Source organism: Astatotilapia calliptera, chromosome 9, assembly GCF_900246225.1.
Source record: "Astatotilapia calliptera chromosome 9, fAstCal1.2, whole genome shotgun sequence".
NCBI classification, from domain to species: Eukaryota; Metazoa; Chordata; class Actinopteri; order Cichliformes; family Cichlidae; genus Astatotilapia; species Astatotilapia calliptera.
In genome coordinates this window covers 11,419,854-11,446,067 of record NC_039310.1, presented here as the reverse complement: position 1 = coordinate 11,446,067, position 26,214 = coordinate 11,419,854, and the positions used below count along the sequence as shown (strand labels likewise).

The following is a 26,214-nucleotide window of genomic DNA, read 5'->3' as shown; positions in this document are numbered from 1 at the left end:
AGCTACAGTAATACTAGAATATATACAGAATCAAAGTATCTACCTGCCAAAGATTACATGATGACAGAAAGAGACAATATGAAGCCTTTCATTCAGTAAAGTCAGCTTGACACACAAGCAGAAGAATCTTATAATACATCTTATGGAGAAATGATGAACATAGACTCTCTTGCATATTTATATCAGGGAGTTCTTTTCTCAAGGTGCATAACATAGGAAGGAGAATATTTAAATCAAGTACACAAACGATTCAAACATTTTTATGGTTTACAATTTCCTGCTAATTGTTACGACATAGCTATGCTGTAAATTTCCCACTGAAGCAAAAATCCCCAGTTAATATTTAAACTTGCGCTAAGTTACGTGGCTCTTGGCAAACTGGACATTTCATATTGAAATGAATTGACGGTGCTTGTGAAACTAACCACACCTATCCTATCAGCACCATTTGGAGATCGCGCCCACACAATATTTTGGTCAGATATAATGCAGAAACTACAGTATTATACCGGTAACACAACTTCGGCTCTTTGCAAGTACCTGCACAGACAGTATGCTAACACGAAGTTAGCCAAGAATCCAGAGTCATGTTAAAGCTGAGTAAATGCTGAACCTTGCCCAGCACCGTGATAAAGGGGGGTGGGGCGTGGGGTGGGGGACGTCCTTTTCAGTGAAGCTACCCACTTTTTGAACATTTGAACCTGGGTGTACTTAAGCAATATACTGCATTACCTTTAAGAAAAGTTCTGTGTAATGTGTAATAACTTTTCTACTTTTTTGAGTATTGATCCCAACACTGATCACAACAAATGAATCAATTCCCATCCTTAGGGAAGGCAGCAGTGGTTTGAGGAGAGATAATTCTGTAATAACATCCCTATAGTCAAAGTAAAATGGTCATACACAGCTGTTGAACATCAAACTATAAACAAATATGTTACATTTAATGGTTTAGCAGGTAGCATTTATCATCCTGCAGTCACTTTAGTTGATGTGTTGTGATGTTACTCTGCTCATCTGACAGCTCTATGTCTGTTTGTTGGAGCATCTTGATTTGAACCAGCTGAAGGATAAAAACAAATGAGAAACAATTAATCCTTTTTGTTTTATTAGAGACGAGTCGTTTCAAATGAGTTTGTCATAGAAACATTTGTCTCACCACTCAAAGATGCTCAGTGTGGTCAAAAGCATTATGATTCCCACAGTCTTCGTTATAGTGTAGACACCAACCAGGTTTCCAGCTGTAATGAAAAAAAGAGTGATGAAAAATAGCGGCAGAATAAATGTTAAAGAGTAACTGAGGTCTGTTAAAGTGAATCAAAGTCAAGAAAACTTTAATTTATGAAACAAACAGTGCAAACAACTGCTGAAGAAGCATTGTTTTGTTTTTAAAATTTCACAGCTGAAAAACAACATGTTGAAAGATGAAGCACAATCTATAAACAAAAAACCATACCGACGCTCACATAAGGCACACTTCTTTTTGTCTCTTGTATAGGTATAACACAAAAAAGTTTGAAAGAAGGAAAAGAAATTATATTAACACTTTGAAATTGGATTAATTAAAGAAAAATAAAATAAAAATCTGTGACTGACTTTACCTTCACAGTAAGTAAGAGTTGAGAGAGCAATCTCTGCTGATGTCTGATTACCCAGATCATTAGTAGCCACACAGTAATAAACTCCTCCATCTGTTACATTGAAGCTGTAAATCTCTCCTTCAGATACTTTCACAGCTCCATCTCTGCTCTTCTTGAACCAGGTGAAGCTGCTGACTGGAGGTTTGGCTCTGCTGGAGCAGGTCAGGTTCACCCAGCTGCCTGCTGACACCAAACCTGATGGACTGATGGATGCTGAGGTGTTTTTGGAAGCATCTGGAGAAAAAGAAATATCCATAGATCAAACTCTGACTGACACACAAAGATGATCAGTGTGCTCACAAGAATTGTGATTCCCACAGTCTTCACTACAGTGTAGACACCAACCAGTTCTGTAATGCAAGAAGATTTCAGAGAAAAGAAATCTGCATGAAATGACAGAATAAATGTTTAACAGTAAATTGTCTGCTGACTGTGTGGAGAGAGGAGGAGACACGCAAAATCAAAACGTGATTGGCTGATTAAAGAACCAAAAACCAAAGGCAAAGCCAATTCAATGATAAACAAAAACCTAAACTGGGAAGACTAGAAAGAAAACATTAAATATCTTAAACGTGAAAACTTGGCATGGATACATTAATAACTAGAAACATGACAACAACATAACAGATGACCGGGGACAAGGAATGAATGACAGCAGACCACATGAATACACACAAGGGTCATGATGGAAAAGAGAACACATGGGGAACACAGTTGGGATGAATGAACATAACAACAAGACAGGAGGAAGTAAACTGAACACACAGAACATGGGATGTAAGCCCGTCAAAGTAAAACAGGAAACACGCAGACTAAGACAAACAGGCTTAACATGACGAACCAACGAGGAAAACGTATACTATAAACCCAGACGTAGGGAAATGGAAACTGGAGATGAGACATGGACATAACTAAGCAACAAACAGGACTTGATGGCTAGGGAGAACACATGACAGATGGAAATGAACACAAGGGGAAACATGTAAACAGAGGGAAGAGAGAGAGGAAGAGACGGGGACACGAAGGAAAACAAGGACATCACTGAGACACATAAAGGACAAAAGGGACTTAAACACGGGGGACATGACAAACTTGCACACTGAAGAAACGATACTAACCAACATAGTGGGAGAGACACTGACATGGGAGGAAACAGGGAAACTGAAACTGAAACTAAATTGTAAATTATACAAAATGGAACATAATAATACAAAAAGGGCAGGCAACTCAAATTGTTTTTAATGTTTAAAGGCTGAACAACCACACAGTGATGGATGAAGCTGATTTTTATAAAGTGAAATTCACTCTCTTATCAATTGTGAAGTATATCACAAAGAAAACTTGAAAAAATGAAAATGCATTTTTTTTTTAGAATAACTGGTGAGTAACTTTACCTGCAACAGTCATATGAATCTCTGTTGATGTCTGATTACCCAGATCATTAGTGGCCACACAGTAATAAACTCCTCCATCTGTTACATTGAAGCTGTAAATCTCTCCTTCAGATACTTTCACAGCTCCATCTCTGCTCTTCTTGAACCAGGTGAAGCTGCTGACTGGAGGTTTGGCTCTGCTGGAGCAGGTCAGGTTCACCCAGCTGCCTGCTGACATCAAACCTGATGGACTGATGGATGCTGAGGTGTCTTTAGGAGCATCTGGAGAAAAAAAAATGAAGTCCCACGAATCATGATATGTTGACAGGATCCAACAACAAACTCTGATTGTCTTACATGAAACACTGAGAGTTTCTTCTGTCTCTGCTGTCTTGGTGTCTTTTCCTTGGTTCACAGGATATCTGGCAGAGCAGCTGATCTTCTTTCCATCATGTGTGTCTGACAGAGTGATGTTCTGCTGGATTTTAGTTGTAAAGCTTCCATCTGTGTTTTCCTCTATTTTGTTGCGAGAGTCTTGTTGGAGATTCCAGGTGAGTTGAGGAGGGGAGTGTGGACAGGGAGTGAGAGCTGAGCAGGTTATAGTGACAGACTCCTTCTCCTTCAGATCACCTGAGATTGTAATATTGGGCCTCCAAGGAGAATCTGTGGTTTCACAACACAAACATCAATACTACAGAGCACACATCAGCTTTTAAAATCTTTAAAACTTGTCCTGTGAAATTTTACTATTAAATTCAGACGTTTAGAAATGTCATCGAGTCCTCAGAATAATAACAGTGCATAGAAATTATAAACATTCTCTTAGTGTCAGGCTGTTAGGACAATTTTTCATGGTATAAAATCTAAAACATTTTTCTTTTTTTACCTCTGACTGTTATTTGAAGTGGGTTACAGTCAGCTGTCGCCTTGAATCTTTCACTCTCTACTCTGAAGAAGTATGTGTCTGTGTATGTGGTGGTTAAATTAGAAAACAGAGTGGTGCAGTCTCTCTGACTCAGGTTCCCAGTAATACTCCTTGGATAACCTGCACCATTACTGTTGTAGATGACGTTGGTTGGATTTCTGGCATCAATTTTAATCCACACTCCAAAGGTTTTTCCTGTGCTGATAAATGTCTGTGCTTCTTTGGGTTTGAAGCTACATGGGATTTGCAAACAAGATCCACTCAGTGCTTCCATCGTCTTTGGTGCAGTTATGGAGAGTGCTGTTTTATCAGAACAACCAGCCAAAGCACCTATAAATAAAATTTAATGATTAACCTGTTCAGACATTAATATTATGCAATTAATTACATTATTTTTCATTCTCACATTTCTGAGCAAATTTTTCTCTTTTTAAATTTTTTTTAATTTAGAATTTAAAAAAATCAAAAATATAATTTTTTTAATAGAGAAAATAAAACACAATATATATATAAAACAATTCAAAAATATGAGATACATAATTTCAGAGGTTCTTACGAATTCAGGATGCCTTGGCAAAATGTAATGTTTCCATTTGTCACAAATCTCAACAAATGTATCAACCTGTTAGAAAAAATAATTTTTTCCATTTTGAACAACCTCATGCCAGTCATTTAGTGATGGGATTTTTTTCCACTTAGCCATCTCTTAGTGATAGTGTTACGGGCAGCCAAGCTCAAAGTGCCATATAACAGCTTGGTCACTTTATCCACGTTTACTGAGTATAAACATCCAAACAAGAGTTCATTCCAGTTAAAAATAATCTGTAACTAAGAGTGTATCGAAACCCAAAAATTGTTTTTCAGTGGGCAGGACCAAAACAAATGGAGGCGCTTTCTGAGCAAATTATTCTCTTTTTTAAAATTAGTGAGATAACAACAAACTTTTTTATTCCTCTGTCGTTAACATTTTGTACATAAAACATTTTAATCTAAAGTCAGGATATAAAGAGTTTGAAAAAGTAATGCTATGCTTGCTTGGTATCTAAATAATGTTCACTTTGTAAAATAACTTCAGTGTTTTTGAATGACTGAACAAACAGCTCACCTGAAACAAACAGGACAGTCAGTAGCATGCCAACCGTCATCATGTTCACAGAGCTCTATTGCCTGAATATCTAACGAGAAAAAAAATGAAACACCGTTAATGCTTATTATCTGTGGTGCTGTAACATTATACTTATTTTGTATTTTAAGATTCACGGTAAACTTTTATCTGCACATTTTCTTCTGTTATCAACATTTAAAATATAAAGTTGTAGTGACACAAAGCTGTTTATTTAAAACTGGAACATCAGTAAAAAAAAGTTATATATTCACTTGTCAGCACATCAAAAAAAGGAAAAAAAGTTATAGCACAGAAAATTATTGAATAAAATCAATAAAATGTTACCAAAGAAGCCCAAGTGTATTCCTATCATTTTACAGTTTTTGCAAAATTACAGTGAACCGTGTCAGCCAATGTTGAAGAAAAGGAAGTACAGAAAGATGCTGTTTAAGAAAGTGCATTAAAATCAGTTTGTCACAAAGCTGCTAGGTGTCACATGATGCCCTAAAAACTGTTTAGAAATATTATTTCTAAACAGTTCTAAACATATTATTTATTTTATGCATCAGTTCATTGATTACAATAGAAAGTTACTCAAATTACTTTTACAGTGTGTAAACCAGGGTGGTCAAAATGTTGAAATATAATCAGAATAAGTGCATCCTTAAGTAAAAACAACTGACTGCTCTTTTGTATCCGAGTGTTTACTCTTGGGATGCTCGTAATTTGATTCACAATTTTAAACAGTACATATAATTGTTTATATGTTTTTATGGTCAAACAATTCAGTAAACTACAGAACACATACATTCATACAATCTGCTTAAAACAGGCTGTGAATAGAAAAAAACAAGCTGTGAAACAGTGGCACACCGAGCTGATTTGAAGCTAAAACTCCAAACATAAACTGTTTTTATTCTTTCAGCTCTGTGCTGTTTAAGGGTTTGAGAGTAGAGTATAAATATCCAAGCAAAATTCAAACATAGGCTTAGTCTATGTTCCAATTTCATCAACAAGTATAGTCCTGTTTTAGGATCATATTTTAATGCTTATAGAACAATAAAAATGTAAAATTGTTCATTGCCAATTGAAAGAAAAAACCCCTCATAGAATAAAGCTATGTCTTAGAATTTATTACTGATGGTCAATAGAAAAACACACAGAATTTATACACAACTGAAAGAATTTTACCCCATTTTACACCCTCTTAATTCCCCCACAGACACCTGAGGAATCTTCTAGAAATGTGTTTTCAGTATTGTGATATACGCCACTAAGAAGTGAACGATATTGCAGTACAAGAAAACCCAGGTTTTACCCTGAAGTTACCTGGGCAAGGCAAAATCCTGCTTTTTAGTATAGGCCTCTCATGTTATTCTACCTTAAAAGATAAATAAGCAAATCTTTCGGACTTCAAAATCTCATGGAAGCACTAATTACTTGGGAGCTGGAAGCACTGAAGTGAATTTGTAATGTGTCCTGGTTTCCCCTTGCACCACCATAAAAACAGTGGTGGAAAACAGACTACCCAAGGAAGAGAGAAAGGAGTAAGGATGTTTTCTGTTAGAGAAGCACATTAACAGAAGATGCACAAGAAAACACAAGCTGAATGCAGTCTACATAGCATGTCAATGTTTCCTTGGGCAAGATACTGAAGGCTGAGTTGCTTCTGCATGCATGCATGCATATATATGTCTGTGCGTGTAAATGCTGAATAGAAAGCACTTAAAAATAGAAAAAAAGCTTGTGTGAAGGGGTGAATGAGCTGTGTTGTAAAAAGCACTTAGTGCTCAAATATGGTAGAAAAGTTCTATAGAAGAAAAATATTTCTTCTGTTATTTTAAAGCGAACTATGAGAATTATGATATGCAGCATCACACTGGCTTAGGGATATGGTAGGAGCTTCATGTAAGTTACATCTACATAGACAGGACTGGCAAAAAGTTTAAAAATAACTTACCTTTTAGCTTCTTTATCAGTTCCTCAACACAAGTATTAAAATTAAATTTTTGTGTAACCACATTTGCGCTCTTTCATCAACATATGGTTAATTGTGACTCCAGAAGACAAACAATGAGCAGAACACTCACGCAGAGAGCTAAAATTTTGCTTGGAGGACTCAACCAACTTCCTCCCTGACCAACTTCCCCAAAATACAAAGTCTCATTGTCACAAGCGCATACATTTACATATATATTTTAGCACATCAGCACTGGCTGCATCAGCACTTAAAATAATCACAAAGTGTGACAAAGGCCTCAGTAGCAACATATTTTGGTTGTTGAGGAGCACCACCAGGCGTGTGATTTTTTGATGTGAGTATAGTTATTAAAGACAGCACTTATTTTGTATCTGAGCTCAATAAATGATATTTCATTTTTAATGAAGCAACAAGTCTAAATTTTGATTGTATGCTATTAATTAATAGGATAGACTGGAAATAAGCTATTTCTGTTAAATCTCACCTTCTACTTCTGCAACTGTCACGGGCTGCGACGGCAGACCGTGGAGTTGTAGGGAAAGAAGGGCCCAAACGCGAGACTCTAGTGAAAGACAGTGGATTTATTTATGGACAGAAACGACAACTATATACAATCCAAGCACTGTGACTCCTGTGGCGATTCCTCTAAGAATCCCACACAGTGCACGTGTCCATAGCAGTGAAAAGGTGACAACTCCAAAAACCCGATTCCACTCCGTGATTTCCCCTCGTGACGACGTTCCTGACTCCCGACTCCTGGTGACACAAAAACACACACAGCTCAGCAGGCAGCCTTTAGTAGTGAAGCCGATCTCAACACACTACTCTACGGAGGTACTTAACAGGTTCGACTTAGTATAATTCCGCGCCGACTGGGGCTCCGCCACCTTCTTAAATAAGGCGCCCCTCATGAAGCCATCAGCTGCAGCTGGTGAGGGCTAATGGGCGGCAGGTGCGGCAGTCCCCAGTGCGGGAACACTTCCGGGTCGCAGTCCCCTCATCAACCCCAAAACATCCGGGAGCACACAGGGAGAAAGGACAAAAAGGGAGAGAAAACCACTATAACATATGGAAAAACATATACAAGAAATACATGAGCTCTGGTTCATCAGACACAGACCATGACAGCAATGTTTATGTTGATAGATGTAAATGACAAATCATGTATAATCTTAGTGGTAAAATACAAAATTATTATAAAAATCACTCCATCTAGGAGTTTTGTTTAGAAACATAACAGTACGCACAAATAATCTATTCATTTATTCCCCCCCCCCAAACAGATCTCAGTGAATAGAAATAGTGGGTTGTTGTCGGATCATTTAAAAGCATAACAAAATCAGTAAACTATTTTTGTAACTTAACTTAAAAACTAAACGTAAAAACCTAACTTGCATTTTTTTTGTATTTCTATATATGCCATGGTGATTTGTCAAATCAAATACTTTTCAAAATATTTTTTGTCTTTTTTGAATTTTTCTGTTGATGATGAAACCCTTTCAACAGGCTTTTGGTACTCTGGTACAGTTTTTTTAAATATGTTTCTTTTGACATTTTACAGAAATGTCGGGACAATAGACTTACTGAAGTAAGAATTTAGCATTTAAAATAAGGATGCTTGCATTTCGACAGTGTTTTTCATTTATGTTCTTATTCAGCCCTCAGTTTGTTCTCAGGGTGGTTTAGTCACGGCTTTATATACATACAAACTCAGACCTCTCACTGATATAACATTACAAACATTCTTGGAAACTGCAACTGAAAATCCTGTAAAATAAATAATTATATAACAATAGTTATTCAATAATTATTGTCAAGAAGCCTGAGATCCCTTGGCTTAGCTTCAACAGAAATTAGGCAAAATACCTGAAATCCAGCCTTTGTGGTTGTAATGTAGCATAGACTGACAGAGTTTTAGAACTTTTGCTGGTAGTTATTTCTGCTGTAATCAAATCAGAAATGTAATCAAAATACAATCATAAATCAGTAACTCTCTCTAATGTACAATGTCTCTGTGCAGATGAGACCTTGATCTCTGTATGTGTGTGTGAGGAGTTTGCCTAAAAAACTGTCTGTGTGTGTAGATAGTGAAGCAGGCAGAAAGACAGAGAACAGTGAAGGTTTTCGATTTTATTATGCATTAACAACCAGAGGAAGTAATTTTCAAAGATTCCCTAAGATTTTCTCTGAATACGGGACGATTCCGTCTTTTTACAGGACGGTTGGCAACTCTACTAACTAACCTTATGAATTAAATAAAGTTCACTATCAGTACCATAGCACCCACCCAGCTGTATAGAAACTCCGTCATGCTAGCTAGTACAAGTTATTGTAACTGACGGTAAAAACTCAGCACAACGAAAATAAACTCCACCTAAACTTGGTTTATATCTGACCCAGATAGACTGCAGGTCATAACTTCTTACCTGAAATTCAGTTCACCTGACACTCGGACCGGTGGCCGCCTCGGGTCTCTCCTCCTCCTGCCTCCCCTTTACCTCATCTACCTGCTGGTCTCTTGTGGCAGCTCCGCCATAGCCACCACCAAACAACTGAGTTATTTTACACATTTGGCAGCATCTGGCCAATCCATCACCTTTCATTGTTTATACTGTTATAAAAATTTTTTTTTAAAAAAATCATCGGCCCATAAAAACCACTGGCCAGCGGGCCCGATGGCCAGTCCAGCTATGACTGAGGCTTAAAGTGTGATATTCAGAGGAAGCCAAACATGGGCTGCAGTCTGGGGACAGGTCAGTGAGTGATGGTAAAAGGGCTGAAACAGAGGACAGTAGCATCAGTAGTATCAGTGTGAAGTCTTAAATGTGTTGCAGGAAATATCCGAAGTGATTAACTTGCAATGGCTTACTTGTTTGCAGGTAGAGGCACATGTGGGGAGGAGGTTGGTTTGGGTGAGTTTAAGGTGTTCCAATCCGTGAGAGCAGGGAGGCAGGTGTAACAGAGTTAGAAAACAGCTTAATAAATATCCTCAAAATTGATGTGCTTTCTGAATAGTTGAAGCCACCTGGTGGACAAATACCACAACTGCATTGTTAAGGTTCTAAATCACTGCACAGTACATGCCTCAGCAAAGGAAAATAATCCCAAGCTGGAGGTAGGTGCACGTGAGTGATGCTGTTTTCAGTTTTGTATGTTCATTAGTAAAAACATTTTCATAGCAGTAATTTGTAATATTAGTATTTTTATTAAGAGCAGTACTAGCATGTACCCTGAAAGTTACAGTCATTTTGGTTTATTAATAATAACTTTATTCACAAGTAGTATTTTTGGTGAGCATGGTAAGCTAATACTAGTTAGCTTGTTGGGTGCTTTCTGCTTTCTAGTGTTAATGTTTTCTATGAGATTGTAACTGTTCTAATCCTTGTTATCAGGACTGAATGTTGCAGTTTCATAACACTGTTGATGTCGACTCTGTGCTGTTTCCTCTGTATCAGTTACCAGAATAAAGAGGGAACCCAGAGTAAGAGCAAGTCCAGTGTCACAGTGCCGTCCTTTCTACATGGGCATTTCACACCACATGCAAAATACATTTCACTGTGAGCGTCAGCAGTGTCTGAAGATATATTGGCACAAGGCTCATGTCTCTGCAGCCCATGCTTTGGGAGATATGAGGAGGGGAAAATGCCTCCCGTTACAGAATTTCAGCTCTGATTTTCTTGAAGTCTCTGTAGACTTTGAATTGGGAGTTTTCCGACCTTGTGTTGCTATGAGGCAATTTGCGAGAGAACTGCAACTGAACCTCCAACAATAATGCAATGACATTTTCTGAAAGCCAAAAACAATACCTACGTTTTGATGTATAATTTGTGTGGATGGAGCGAAAATTGAGTGAGTATTTGTTCAGACATGAACAACAGATTCAAACTTTTCAACGCGTGCTCTGTTCAGAGTGCCCTTAGCAATGATAGCAACCCATGTTCTGTCCTCATGATTCATGCAAAAGTTAAAAATTCATTGTAGGACAATGGTAAGAGATATGAAAGGGCTGAGTTATAGAGTGATAGATCAAGAATGGGAGAACATTTTAAAGTTGGAATGGTGTTTGTGGGTGAAATCATCTGGAAGTAGTTCAACAGAACAGCTCACCTCTGTTGTTCACCTGAAGAACAACAGAATTATCCTTCCAAGATATCTTCATGATACATTATCCTACATGTTTACTCAAAACAGGACCACTTTTACATAGCTGGTGCATGCGCTATGAAGCGAAACACAACTTCTTTAAAAAACACTTGAAAAGTTTCAAAAATGTAACTAAAACATTGACAATAAAACATCAAAGTTATATTGCTTTCAGTTGGGAGACATGTGACCTCAAGAGACTGACCACTGGCCCAGGTAAAATGCTTTCTTTAAATGCAGTGGACTGGGGCTGTACGATAGCAGAGACTCTTCAGTTACCAATCAACACCAAGGTGTTAAATGTTAGATGGGCAAAACACCATTGAAATACTTATTGTGCAGATTTGATTGTTTGTATAAATAAAAGTCTATTGTGAAATGCTGGTGTTTCACAAGATCTACCATGTTGTTGTGAAGGATGAGAAGTTATTGTTGATTATGTTTGCACTGCAAACAGTGTCTCAATGAGCATTGTGAGATGAATTATCATCAATTTGCCAATACTGAACAATTCAAATGACCATTATCTCAGTGTTACTTACGTTCCACAATGATTAGTTAACACAACAAAACACACCTTTAAGCATTTAATGTCATTTTAAAGTGGATTTTTGGAGACATGGAACGTAAATGTGCCTGTCAAAGAGATTTTTCATAGTCCATGTTTTAGGTATATTTTTTCATTTCTAAAAAATGATTTATATATCGCAGTTCAGAGGGCTTTATACTGAACTTAGAGGTGTCATGTTTAAAATTTTCAGAAGGAATTCAGGAGAAAATATCTGTCGTTTAAAAAGATTTAATTTGCTTCAGCAGTTGAAATGACAAGTTTTACAGTACTGTACCTTTGGGTGAACCAGGGAACTGCATCAAAGAAAAGATGACACTGAATCAGGCAGTGCAGGTTTTATACTGCGACAATCACAAAGATTATTATGGCTATCTTCTCCCAACACAAACGTGGCAGTCTGCTGCGAATCCTCCTCGTTCAGTCCGACCTCACCTCGTATCTGCTCCTCCTCAGAAAGACAGAAAAGAAAAACAACCCCTGCGCAGCCTTGGCTATCTGTTGATTTCTAAGGCCCATTTCCGGACATCTTGTTCGGACTTCCTGAGACTATTCTAACCATTATCAGTATATGTGTAAGCATGCAGCAAAAAGGACCCTCAAACGCTGTACGCCCACTCTTCAATATTTCACCCCAGTCATAGCACCGGATGAAGTTTATTACCCTCAAAACAGAGCGCCAACTCGGTTATGAGCACAATTGCATTGGGTATAAATAAAATAATAAAACAGCTTCATCTAATAATTTAATAAAATGAAAAAATCAATAATTTTCAACCCTAATAGAGGATTAAACAAAGTATTGATGTTATCGCACATCCAGTACCAGCATTAGTACTCAATATTTAGATTGATGACCTCACCTCTAGTAGACACTGTTTTTGTAAGCTGTGTGAGATGACAGACAGAATATTTACTAATGTGCCTTTTTTATATTTGGTTGGTGTTTTATTTTGTTTCTTCTCAAAAAAATTAAAATGCAGACCATATACTGTACAAAAAAGGTAACAATGAAGTGACCATATTTGGATGAGAGGGCGAAGTGTTAATGCTACCAAACATGGTTAGTGAGCAGCATCCATAAACTGTAAGGATGCAACACTCAGAGACATCTGCTAATACAAAGTGTTGTACTAACCAGTTGAATTTCACTTTTCAAAACTGTGGCAAAAAGTTCTTGGTTGCTCTAAAGTGGAGAACAAACTTTAGGAGACTAAATAATGTGCCAGATTGTTAGTGATGGGAGACAAATTTGAATCTCTAACACATTCGAAATTGATTTTGTATGAAAAAAAAAACACAACATGCTTTTTGTGAACATGCAGAAAGCGATGTTAGCACATAGTAGGGCTGGTTTACCAGGATTACCATGATTGAGATTCAGCACAGAAATAAAATAAACTGATGAATGCCACAAGAATACTTGGAATCACAAGAAGATAAGTTCAGTGAGTCATCAAGTTTATCTTTCTGTTACTTAATGGAGGTTCTGGAGTGGTGTGACAGGTTGTGCTGTGTGTACATACTGCAGACAGATTGGATTCCAGGGAAAGAATTGAAGCTCAGTCATGCCAATAGGACTCTTTGCAAACAAACAGAAGTTTTCACTGTATAAACATTACAAATAAAACAACACCAAAAACAACAAAACATAAATAACAGAAAGAACAAGCCAAGATATTTTTTATGCATCTTTCCTTTTTCCAAGTATCATCGCGCTGTAGCAAGCCAGCTACAGCGACTGGTTTCAGGTCTCCCCTGTCTACCGAATTCACTTTACCCGCTAATACAGGACTTTCTCCTCAACACCCTGTACCTTCATCCTCCAACTGCAATCGCTTACCTGCCCGGCCCACTGGAGGATTCGCTGCCCAGCCTGTGTGTCCCGCCTTTGAGGAGGAAGGAACATCTATGCTGCCGATGCTCCTCACCACAGCCAGATTCCAGGACTTCAGAGCAGCCGGTTGTGGTGAGTAACGGTGACATTTTTTCCACACCTGTTGAAATACTGGCTGTTTCTTCTGGGGCAGTGTTTTGTGTAACAAAGACCGTTTCCATTCTGTCCTCCCAGACTATGTGCTTTGCTCACCCATGTCGAGCCACCTAAAACATTTACTTCACGATAATATTATGCTATTGCTTTTCTCATTTTTAATATGATTATTTTACAGTGCATTACAAGTATGTTGCTTCTGATGTCAGCATCATTTGTATTAGCAAAAGTTGTATATTAATACTGAGAATGACTAAAACATTACTGCAAGGTTAAGCTTTGAGGCTTTGACAAATACAAGCTAAAGATATGTTTAAGGATATCATCTGACTTCATTCACAGGAAATAAGCAGGAAGGACAAAACTGACTTCATTATGCAGTGCAGTGCAGTCAGTGGATGTCTCTATATGTTCTTCCTGAAATTTGCTACAGGCTGCTTCAGTTTACTCATAAGACCATCAGCAGACTTAATGTGGGGTAAGCAAACATTTTACAGCTTTTTATTCTTAAGTTTTAAACTAAAACTTATTTTGTTATTCTTCTTTATTTATTTAATTACATTTTTATTTAAAGCTTTATTTAACCAGGAAATAAAATAACTCTCCATATTAAAAATCTCTGTTACAAGAATCTACACAAAGAACATTTTATTGTCAATGTGTATAAATTGACAGAATCGGTTGTTTATTGCCTTTTATTTCATTAAAACAGCTAGGTTATTTTGCTCGCTAAAAAGGGAACAAGCTTGTGCCTGCATGTGAACATGCTAACACTTTTTCTTAATCAGCATGTCCTGTTTCTAAACTTCCTCCTAACAACGATGGTGCATGTTTTACTGTAAAAATAGTATAAACCTGTTGTGTAATGCTGTGGGAGGCAGGCAGGATAGGACCAAAAATGCAGAACACAAAGCAGGGCTGAACTCAGAAACTTTATTGCTGGATTAATCAAACATGTAGAAACTAGGAAATGATAAGGAACCTAAACTGGGAAATACAACAGGTGGAAACACCGCTGGAATGAGTCTGACTAATGAAACAGGGGAGGCAAAACCAAATATAATCCACACGGGACAAGAGACTAACACAATAAATCCAGAAACAGAGAGAGACCAGTCATAGGAAAACATGGGAAACACACTGACATCCAAACTGGCAAAATACAGGGAACAGAGGGAGGAGACAGAGACAAGACAAGGAAGAGAGTGAGGGACCAAGAGAGAACAGAGGTACCAGACAGACACACAGAGACAAGACTTACTTTACATAGAAACACAGGATGGCAAAGACTAAACTAACCAACATAATAACAAATGCTGACTGACGACAAATACAAAATATAGAACTATAATACAAGGATAACAAAACAGAAAACTCCTAAACATTCCCAAAATTAAAAAACTCTGGGTCACAGTGACAAATCTTACACTAACACTCCACACTTCTGTAAGGCACATTTTACTTTTTCTTTTCACCGCAACTAAATGATGCATCAAATAATTTATTTAGTGTTTTAATTTGACATGAACTCTGAGATATATTGTTTTTATTGCATTTCAGTTATTTTCGCATAGTTCCACAGGTGTACTTAAAAATTACAAAAATGACACAAACCACTGATACGGATGAAAAATGTGATTGCACAGAATGAGTTTGTATTGAAAAGTTGGTTTAAAGACAACATTGTGTAAAAGCTCCACATGTGAAATGATTCAAAACAATGATTTTATTTCTTTTTTATCTGTTTATCTGATTCTTGCCGTTGCTTTTTTATTTGTAAACACAGGGAAGGAGTTTCTGTCTGTGAACATTTTGACTGTCGGTGTGCTACTGATTGGTCTCTTTCTTTCAGGTGAGCTGATTGTTCAGCTATTCAAAGGCATTGTTGAAAAGATTTTTTAATTTAACCTCATTTTGAAACAAAATGGAAGACCTTTGAAAACAGAGTCAACTGTTCATGTCCTGACGAAAACTGTAACACTTACATATAAACATTGAACTGCAAACATGAAAAGAACAGCATTTTGTTAACCATGACACTGTACTTACAGCTGCTTTGCCTGATTGTCATGATGGAGCAGACCTCTTCATAACGGCTCCAAAGAAGCTGGAAGCACTGAGTGGATCTTGTTTGCATATTTCATGTAGCTTCAGACCCAAAGAAGGACAGACATTTATCAGCACAAGAAAAACCTTTGGAGTGTGGATTAAAAGTTATCATAGAGTTACCAGAAACAATGTGATCTTCAACAGTAGTGGAGCAGTTAGCATCTATCCAATGAGTATTACTGGGAACCTGAGTCAGAGAGACTGCACCACTCTGTTTTCTAATTTAACCACAAACTACACAGACACATACTTCTTCAGAGTAGAGAGTGAACCATTCAAGGCAACAGCTCATTGTGATTCTCTTCAAATAACAATCAGAGGTAAAGAATTTTGAATTCATTTCTAACATAAAAATATATGCCTTCATTCTGAAAGTTGCAGTAACCCTACAGTCACAATGACTGTTCTGATTTATTTCATTTAAAAAAATGTGTGAAATTTTCAGAAAGATTTTTTTTTAAAGCCCAGAACCCAAATATAGGGATTTACAAACCATGTACAAACAACATATCAAGGGTTAAAACTGGGAAATTAGATTGTTTTATAAGTAAAATAGAAAGAAAGAACATCGAATTTTTCTGAGTCTGAGACAAACATAATTTTCATTGTTGCATAATATACAAAATCATTTTTAAGACCAGAACCTGACCTTAAAAATGATTAAGCACACGGACTCTTTCCCTACGAATAAAGAACCCGTTTGGTTCTTTAGTCATCGGGATTATTGTCTGAAGGCCAAGAAAGATGCCCAACAGATTTAATTTACCGAGTGGATCATCACAGTCTTGCCGTACTGGTCCATCTGATTGACCTTTTGTTATTATCATTTATTTATTTTATTTTATTTTCAGCTGTTACTTGTTTAGGAGATCTTATATACAAACCTAGAGAAAGCAGTAGTGTTTGTGCATCTTTAGAATACAAATCAGCACTTGTTTTGACCACTGGTTGTCACTTATAGAATTTATAGAAATCCCTGTACACAATCTTCAATCTTTGCATGTTTTCTGTTGAGAACTTTTTTTTAACATTGTTTAACTATTTACCTCAACACTCTTTGAGAATGATAAATCCCTCACATGTTCAGTTCTGAAAACCAAAAAAAAAAAGAAAGAAATTTTGACATTACACAATATTTCTAGTATTTTCTCACCCTCGCCTCAACTTTGTTTTTAATAGATTGTTTAATAATGTCTATGTTATTCAAAACTAATCCAATGTCTCACATTTTATCCTTAAATGTGTTGTTCTTGTACCATTTTTGATTCGTTATAATGTTTCATTGAGTTGTACATAGGTGCATTCAGTGGATTACATACTAAGTCTCAACTGCTTTATAGATGGGTTTGTTAAACTGCTATTTAGTGCATATGAGAAAACCTGCAAATGCACACCAATTAAACTCTTTTTTTAAACTATGTTTGTGATGTGAAACCACAGATTCTCCTTGGAGGCCCAATATTACAATCCCAGGTGATCTGAAGGAGAAGGAGTCTGTCACTATAACCTGCTCAGCTCTCACTCCCTGTCCACACTCCCCTCCTCAACTCACCTGGAATCTCCAACAAGACTCTCACAACAAAATAGAGCAAAACACAGATGGAAGCTTTACAACTAAAATCCAGCAGAACATCACTCTGTCAGACACACATGATGGAAAGAAGATCAGCTGCTCTGCCAGATATCCTGTGAACCAAGGAAACGACACCAAGACAGCAGAGACAGAAGAGACTCTCAGTGTTTCATGTAAGACAATCAGAGTTTGTTATTTGAACCTGTCAGCTCATCATGATTCGTGGGATATAATTTTTAAGTAGTTTTTATAAGGACAGCCCAGTCATCCATGAAATTTTAAAAATGAAGAAAAAAGAAATACTTAATTTATCCTGAAATGATTGTGTTACAGCAGTCAAAATGTGAAACTAATTCTATGAATACAAATTTATATGTGATAATGTAGGGAGTCTAAATTTAGCGCTGCTGGTGGTAAAGATTTTCTGCATCTGTCCTTGTGGCAGCAGAGTTAAAAAGATTTTAACACTGCTGCAAGTTTTCAACTCCATGTGCAGTGGGGTGAAAGTACCTCTGTGTTGGATGTAAAGTGACTAGTGCACAATGACTATGGTGCTCATGGTCAGAGTTAAGCAGCATAAAGGGTTGTAGAGATAAATGTGAAGCTAAGTTGATGATGGTTATATAGTGTATACTATAAAGAAATCATAAAAAGTGTCAGTATGAGGCGCAGAGAAATCATACCATAGCAATGAACGAGAGCCAATTGAATACTATAGTGAAAAATAGTTATCTAACTCGCTTTTTTTTCTTAGATGCTCCTAAAGACACCTCAGCATCCATCAGTCCATCAGGTTTGGTGTCAGCAGGCAGCTGGGTGAAGCTGACCTGCTCCAGCAGAGCCAAACCTCCAGTCAGCAGCTTCACCTGGTTCAAGAAGAGCAGAGATGGAGCTGTGAAAGTATCTGAAGGAGAGATTTACAGCTTCAATGTAACAGATGGAGGAGTTTATTACTGTGTGGCCACTAATGATCTGGGTAATCAGACATCAGCAGAGAGTCATGTGACTGTTACTTACAATGAAGGTAAAGTAGGTTACTTAGTTATTTTCATTTTGTCACTTCATACATACATTTAACACTAAAATCTGGTTTGATTTCAGCTGGCATACTGATTGGTGTCTACACTATAGTGAAGATTGTGGGAATCATAATGCTTGTGAGCACACTGGGCATGTTTGAGTGGTGAGAAAAATGTTTCTGTGATACACTCAATTGAACTTACAGAATAACTGTTCTGTAGTAAAACAAAAGGGATTTGTTTTTCATTGATTTCTTTGTTTTTCCTTCAGCTGGTTCAGCTCAAGATGCTCCAACAATCCAGAGACAGAAAGCTGTCAGATGAGCAGAGTCACATCACAACACATCAACTAAAGTTTCTGCAGGAGGACAAACTCCACCTTAAAATGTCACTAAATTACTCCAGAGTGCACCCTGGACATCTCGCCAATCTGATGCAGGGCTAACACATGCTGCCCTCTATTCACATCACTAATACTGTATTAAATAACTTGCTGCCCCCTTTGTGGAATTTTGCCCATCCAATTATAAATGCTTGAAAGTGAATGCCATCCTGTATTAAATAAGACATGGAAATAGCAATTGAGATATCTGTGTAGGTTCTCAGTCTTTTATTTCATGGAAGTCTAAGTCACTTGGAAAGCAAGCGACAAGAATTCTTCGTCTCTTGAAGACATTGCATCTCTAATCTAAGATGCTTCTTCAGTTCTAAAACCACATGGTTGAAGGTCCCAGTTATTTAAACCCTAGTGAGGGTTGTACCTGAAGAGGATCCTTGTACCAGTATTAATTATATGCCTCATCACATGAGCCAAGGTGAGAAAAAAGGTGTGGGTCATTACCACCAAACCAGAGGTTTTCAGTGAAACCTTGTCTTACTCTATCATGTGACGCAAAATGTGAGTAGAGGTGAGATACCTGGGAAGGGATCTGAAAACTACACTGTAAGTGACAGTTGGTGTCGTAAGCCACCACCTCTGTTAAATAATGATCATTTACAGTGGATAATGGCCTCTATTTGTCCTCTTTCAAACCATTCGTATTCTGGTCCAAAATGGGAACATTTGCACCTTTATCCTTTAGATGCAGATGTACAGTTGAGTCTTGTCCTGTTGAGGTGGACCTGAGTAGCTCCTCTATGTTGTGTCATGTATTTATGGAGTGGCTGTTTGGTTTCTCCAATGTAGAGGTCAGAGCACTCCTCGTTGCACTGTATAGCATACACTATGTTGCTTAGTTTGTGAGTTTTAAATGACCCTCACGAACTTGCAACACCAGGGAGAAAACATTCCCCCTAAGCCAGAAGGCAAAGAAAAAGAACACACTCATTTAAAAAAAAAAACAACATAAAATAAACCTGTGGTTATTACAACTGTGCTTTCATCAAATCAGCAAAGATGCACAGGAAAGAAGGTCAGACACCAACTAGGGGTAATCACAAGGACAAACTGAACATTTTCATATGTATGTCTTATGTAGCAGGTTTATCAGAGGGACACAGGAGAATTTTCTCCAAGCTAGGCATCCAAATCCACTTCAAATCGAGCCACAACCTAAGTTAAAAAATAGTTAAACTGCCAAACTCACCTCAAATTAACAGCTAGATCGTTCAAATTTGGACAAAATATGATCTTCCAGCATTGTGTATGTGACTAGTGCACAATGACTTTGGTGCTCATGGTCAGAGTTAAGTTACACAAGGGGTAGTAGAGATAAATTTGAAATTAAGAAAATGATGGTTGTGTAGTGTATACTATAGCGTAAACATAAAAAGTACACTGTCAGTGTAGAGGATGGAAATCAGCCAGAACAACTATGCAAATCCACAAAAGCAGCAGTTCAGCTGATCACAGCTTGTACATTAAGACAGTCTAGAAATCTTGTACTGTACTTTTTCACTTTTACTTGAGTAAAGAACTTCAATCAGTACTTCAACTTTTACTGGAGTATTTTTTAACACTAGTATGTATCTATGCTAGTCTAATTTATTTAATTATTGTAAAAAAAAAAACCCAACCTTTTCAAAACACATAAATAAAGACAAAAATGTGTGAAATGTAAGAAAAAACTATATAAAATGATTTATTAATTAAATACAAAGGAGTTTGTCAAGGGAATTAAAACGAATTGACTATGTGCACGTTAGCATATGCTACTTCCGGTGCGGAAACTCCTGTGGGGAGCTTTGTTTCCGGTGTCCTATTCGCGCCTTGTTTACGGTCCAAAACAAGTTAAGCAAATGAATGAATCAAGCGGCGATTTACATTTCTATAGATGTCTTGGGCATTTACCCAATATATCTGTAAATGATGTTCATCGACTTGTCGATATTTTTCCCCCGCACCTCAGAGCAAAAAGAGAAAAGGGAGTCAAATGTTATATTTCTCAGTATCTGTAAACAGTGGTCCCTCGTTTATCGCGGGTGTTATGTTCTAAAAACAACCAGCGATAGGTGAAATCAAGTAGCCAATTTTATTTTTTGACAGTGCAAAATGTTTCGTCGACATCCAGTACTGCACTTCAGAGTCACACTGCTAGCGATCGATGCAGCGATTCTGTACTGTACAGGAGACACGTCACGGAGGAGATCGTCAGCAGCGATCAGGACGCAGGACAATGTGATGTAAAAAAAAAAAAAAGCATGCAAACTTGCACTAAAAAATCTGCGAAACAGTGAGGTGAAAGGTGAACCGCGTTATAGCGAGGGGCCGCTGTAATTTTGAAGGTAAGTCACAACATACCCTTCGTAAATACTAATGTATAGAAACCCTTACCAGCAATCATTAATTTTTTGTGTGGCTTTTTTTCACGGTTTGTTAACATGCTGTGTAGGTGTGTACTTGACTAGCTGATATCGACATAACGGGGAAACATCTGGTTTGACTTTTTTTCACCTGTAGTTTTAATGCGGAACATTTGCCTGTTTAAATCATAAGACCAGTCACTATACAGAGATGTGCTTCTGAATGTGGACAATGTGTCTTCTGCTGCAGCAATGCAGTTCTGCTTGTGTTGAGTGATGTAAACAACTGATCGATCTAAACTCTTTAAACGTCAAAATTGATCATTCGATTTTTTATGACACAACAGTGGTGAGTGTTCCCACCTTCTGCTCTTTGTAACTTAACGCGATCTTTCCGTTTTCGAGTTTTGGACATGATTTTGGAGTATATCTTCGCAGTAGCGATTGACCGCAAAGTAAAGCTACCGGAAATGTACAACCCTACATCCGGTCTCAAACCAGGAAGTTAGCATTTTCTCGTGCACAGGGTCTATTAAAATTGATGTCATTATGTACAGAGGCGGAGCCAGACATTTGAAACACCCGGGGCTTAGCCCTAAAGGGTAGTATGCATGTGGGATTTTTTTTTTTTTGGGGGGGGGGGGGGGTAAAAATGACTGAAAGATTAATAGGCTCTGTTTTGAGTTTTGTTCAAAAAAGAATGACTTCATATAGGGGAAAATATATATCACATATGCAGGACACCTTAAACTAGTTTTTTAATTAAGCAGCAAGGCAGAACAAAATCGGGGCTGTATCAAGACACAGGGACTAAACCCCAATTCAACCAGACCCAGAACTGATCCGGAATTAAAACAGGACTACAACAGTTCAAAATCAGGACTACTGAGGACTTAACAAAGACAGAACCAGAATCAGAACTAGATGATAGCACTAAAAATCCTCATAGACCTGCACTACACTTATTTTTTTAATTCTACTAAAGTCCACTATTTAGATTTAGAAAAGTTTATATAATTATTTAGCCTTGTTGTGCAAACAAGCCTGCAAAACTTAATAAATATAGAATTTGAAAAATAGCAAACCTAAAAAGAAACACTAGGTACGAGATACATGAGGACCTATGATACGGTGATACTTTTGGTAAACAACCATTTGACTAACATGTGTGTCTCACCTGCTCTTGTTCATCTCTGTTCTGTCCTCATTCTCCATCTCCCTCTCTGTTCCTCTCTCTCCCTCTCTGTTCCTCTCTCTCCCTCTTTGTGCTGACAATCATCAAATATACAGTTGAAACCAGATATTTACACACTCTTCAGATCAAAACACAAACACTTTTTTAATTGTAACATCAAATCAGACTAAATGTTTATTTTTTTTAGATTGATAAATATAAAAAACATATTTGTTAACTTTAAGAGTAAAGAGAGAAACTATCTGTATTTCTTAATTGCAAATGGCACCAAATTGTATTCAAAACTGAGCCACACTTATTGTCATGGTCCTGAGTCTGAGGACTCAGTGTTTTGTGTTTCCTTATGCTTTTGTTCATTCCGAGTGTGTATTCTGTTGTGATTTTGCCATTTGTTAGGTTTCTGTTCTTTGCCTGCCTGCTCCCACTTCTCTGTGTTCCCTCTGTCTGTCCATGGTGTTATTGTGTCTGCTCATGAGTCTGCCTGTCATGTTCAGTGTCCTGTCTGATTCTCTGTGTCTGTTAGTTTCCTGTTTTATTCTGAAAGTTCATGTCTCATGTCAGTGTGTTCAGTTTTACCTCTCCCCTGTCTCGTTAGCCTTATTGCTCCCAGCTGTGTCTCCCTCCTGTGGCCCATTCCCTGATTACTCCCCGTGTATTTAAGCCCTGTGTTTTCCTGTGCTCTCTGTCGCGTCGTCTGTTTAACTCCGTGTCCGTCGGCATCATTCTGTGTAACCTGGTGTTTAGTCTGCGTCTCTCCGCCATCTTTCATTGTGTATTTTGTTCCTCCCCCTGTGCGTGTTTGGTTTAAGTTGAGTTCTTTAGTTTTCCCCAGTTTAGGTTGGTTTACTCCCCGCTCTGCTCCTCCTATTTTTGTCACCTTATCACCTCTGCAAATAAATATTCACTCGCACCCCAGTCAGTGCCTGCATCTTGGATCCTTTACTCAATTCACCACACGACTGCTGTGCAGCCGTGACAGTACGACGCGACCACAAGATGGATCCAGCGGCCCTGACCGGGGAGAGCGACCTCACACGGGCCCTACGCCTGGTGGACTGGGTAACCCACACCTCCAATGCACAAGCGAAGGTTGTGGGGATAAATGCCGTTGAAGCAATCCTGGCCGGAAATCCCTATCTCCACCAGGTCCGGGGATTTACAGACTTACTCGCTGAGCTGCATAAAGCCCGGGAAGCGGTGCAAGCTCGGGAAGTAGCGGATTGCGCCCAGCAACAATGGACTACGACCGCCACAAAGCATCCGTCTCAGAGTCACCCACCGGAGGTTTCACGGCCCGACCCCCCAGAGGTTTTTCCCTGCCTGTCGGAGCCGTCAACGGTTGGGAGGACGCTGGTGCTTCTGGGACTGTGTTTTCTGGGGCTGTTCATAGTGAAAGTAGAGACAGTACACGGCGTTTACCTACCTTCGTGGTAACTGACCTCTCACAAGTTGGCATTTTCAAAACATCCATAACAGTAACTGACTGTGTTTCATCCACTCCACCACCAACTCCAGTCTCACTTCAACCAGTACATCAGCCTTTAGCCAGTTCATTAGCCCAGCCTGCATCTATGCCATTAGCCCGATCACCCGTTCCCTCCATACTGGAGGCTGTGTCTGTGCCACCCATTTTGAATCCCGTTCCTAGCACCCATTTTAAGCGGAGAGACAAACCCATTAAAACCACTCTAGTTTCTCAGAAATTTAATTTAGAGACTGTTACTTGCCCCAGGGCCTCCCCAGAGGCTGGGTCTCAGCCCCCAGCAGACTCGGGACCCCTGGCGGTTAAGAAGCCAGCTGGGGACGGCACCCAGCCGTCACTGCCTGAGCAGACTCAATGCTCTGTGCAGCTGCCGTCTGCCATGTGTTTGCCAGAGACCCGTGCGCCTGCTGGTTCTGTTGCGTCCCTGCCAGAGGCCCGTGCACCTGCTGGTTCTGTTGCGTCCCTGCCAGAGGCCCGCGTGCCTGCTGGTTCTGTTGCGTCCCTGCCAGAGGCCCGTGTGCCTGCTGGTTCTGTTCTGTGTGTGCCAGGGGCTCCAGTGCCCACTGGGTCTGAGACTGTTTTTGCTGGGGGGCCCGAGGAGCCCGTCCAGCCTTCTGCCTCGTCAGCTGGGGGGCCCGAGGAGCCCGTCCAGCCATCAGCTGCAGTCTCATCACCAGCTGCAGTCTCATCACCAGCTGCAGTCTCATCACCCTCGCCTGCTGCGGCCTCAGAGTCTTCGGCCTCGCCTGGTCCGGTTTCAGCATCTGCTTTGGCTTCATCCTCGTCGCCTGGTCCAGCGTCTGCTTTGGCTTCATCCGGTCCAGCCTCTGCATCCTCATCATCTTCGTCTGGTCCAGCCTCTGCATCCTCGTCTGGTCCAGCCTCTGCACCCTCGTCTGGTCCAGCCTCTGCATCCTCGTCTGGTCCAGCCTCTGCATCCTCGTCTGGTCCAGCCTCTGCATCCTCGTCTGGTCCAGCCTCTGCATCCTCGTCTGGTCCAGCCTCTGCACCCTCATCTGGTCCAGCCTCTGCATCATCCTCATCTGGTCCAGCCACTGCTTCATCCTCGTCTGGTCCAGCCTCCGTGTCTTCATCCTCGTCTGGTCCAGCCTCCGTGTCTTCATCCTCGTCTGGTCCAGCCTCCGTGTCTTCATCCTCGTCGCCTGGTCCAGCCTCCGTGTTTTCATCCTCGTCGCCTGGTCCGGCTCCAGCGTCCTCATCAGCGTCGCCTGATCCGGCTCCAGCATCCTCATCAGCGTCGCCTGGTCCGGCTCCAGCATCCTCATCAGCGTCGCCTGGTCCGGCTCCAGCATCCTCATCAGCATCGCCTGGTCCAGCTTCTGCTTCAGCGTCCTCATCAGCTTCGTCTGGTCCAGCCTCCGCCTCCGCCTCGTCTGGTCCAGCCTCCGCTTCGCCTGGGGCTGCAGGGGCCACGCAGCCTTCAGGTCCCCTACTACCACCTCCACATCGTCGGTCATCTGCCAGGCCGCTTGTTGGGCATCTCCGCCACCGTGGACGCCCTCCTGAACGCCCTCCTGAACGCCGCCACTACCTTCCACGTGGCCGGCCTCCGGACTTGTTTCCACGCCGCTGTTGCGGTCCGCACGGTCAGCCCCCAGAGCTGTTTCCACGCCGCTGTTGCCGTCTGCACGGTCGGCCCCCAGAACTGTTTCCACACCACTGCCTACTGCGTGGCCGGCCTCCGGACCTGCCCCACTGCCGCTGCCTTTCACACGGTCGGCCCCCGGAACTGAACTGTTTTGGCCTCCGGGTCGGCCCCCTGACCTTGTCCGTCTGGGCCTTTTCGGACTGTGTCCCTCCGTCCTGGACCCCCACCGCCCGCCCTGGTCGGGTCGTTTTCTGTTTTTTGGTTCGTGGGGGGTTTTTTTGGTTTTGGCCCGTTTTTGTGTTTCTGTTGGGCTGTCTGGTGCCAGCCCTTGAGGGGGGGGGGGGGGTACTGTCATGGTCCTGAGTCTGAGGACTCAGTGTTTTGTGTTTCCTTATGCTTTTGTTCATTCCGAGTGTGTATTCTGTTGTGATTTTGCCATTTGTTAGGTTTCTGTTCTTTGCCTGCCTGCTCCCACTTCTCTGTGTTCCCTCTGTCTGTCCATGGTGTTATTGTGTCTGCTCATGAGTCTGCCTGTCATGTTCAGTGTCCTGTCTGATTCTCTGTGTCTGTTAGTTTCCTGTTTTATTCTGAAAGTTCATGTCTCATGTCAGTGTGTTCAGTTTTACCTCTCCCCTGTCTCGTTAGCCTTATTGCTCCCAGCTGTGTCTCCCTCCTGTGGCCCATTCCCTGATTACTCCCCGTGTATTTAAGCCCTGTGTTTTCCTGTGCTCTCTGTCGCGTCGTCTGTTTAACTCC

At 39.9% G+C, this 26,214-nt stretch overlaps 2 protein-coding genes across 2 annotated transcripts; one reads left to right on the top strand and one right to left on the bottom strand.

Annotated features, from left to right (window-relative positions):
• Nucleotides 1-1,026: 1,026 nt before the first annotated feature.
• On the bottom strand, nt 1,027-7,524 carry LOC113029885 (sialoadhesin-like). Its single transcript, XM_026180906.1, has 8 exons — nt 7,509-7,524; nt 5,044-5,113; nt 3,900-4,268; nt 3,371-3,676; nt 3,035-3,295; nt 1,602-1,874; nt 1,160-1,241; nt 1,027-1,063 (listed from the first exon to the last, which is right to left on the bottom strand). The coding sequence occupies exons 2-8, from the start codon at nt 5,084-5,086 to the stop codon at nt 1,027-1,029; spliced, it is 1,371 nt and encodes a 456-aa protein (XP_026036691.1). The 5' UTR covers nt 5,087-5,113; nt 7,509-7,524.
• A 6,595-nt stretch (nt 7,525-14,119) lies between these two features.
• Nucleotides 14,120-19,014, top strand: LOC113028801 (sialic acid-binding Ig-like lectin 7). The gene is made up of 7 exons (XM_026179254.1): nt 14,120-14,206; nt 15,515-15,580; nt 15,780-16,157; nt 17,278-17,583; nt 18,165-18,434; nt 18,512-18,593; nt 18,701-19,014. The coding sequence occupies exons 1-7, from the start codon at nt 14,137-14,139 to the stop codon at nt 18,780-18,782; spliced, it is 1,254 nt and encodes a 417-aa protein (XP_026035039.1). The 5' UTR covers nt 14,120-14,136; the 3' UTR covers nt 18,783-19,014.
• The last annotated feature ends 7,200 nt before the right edge of the window (nt 19,015-26,214 follow it).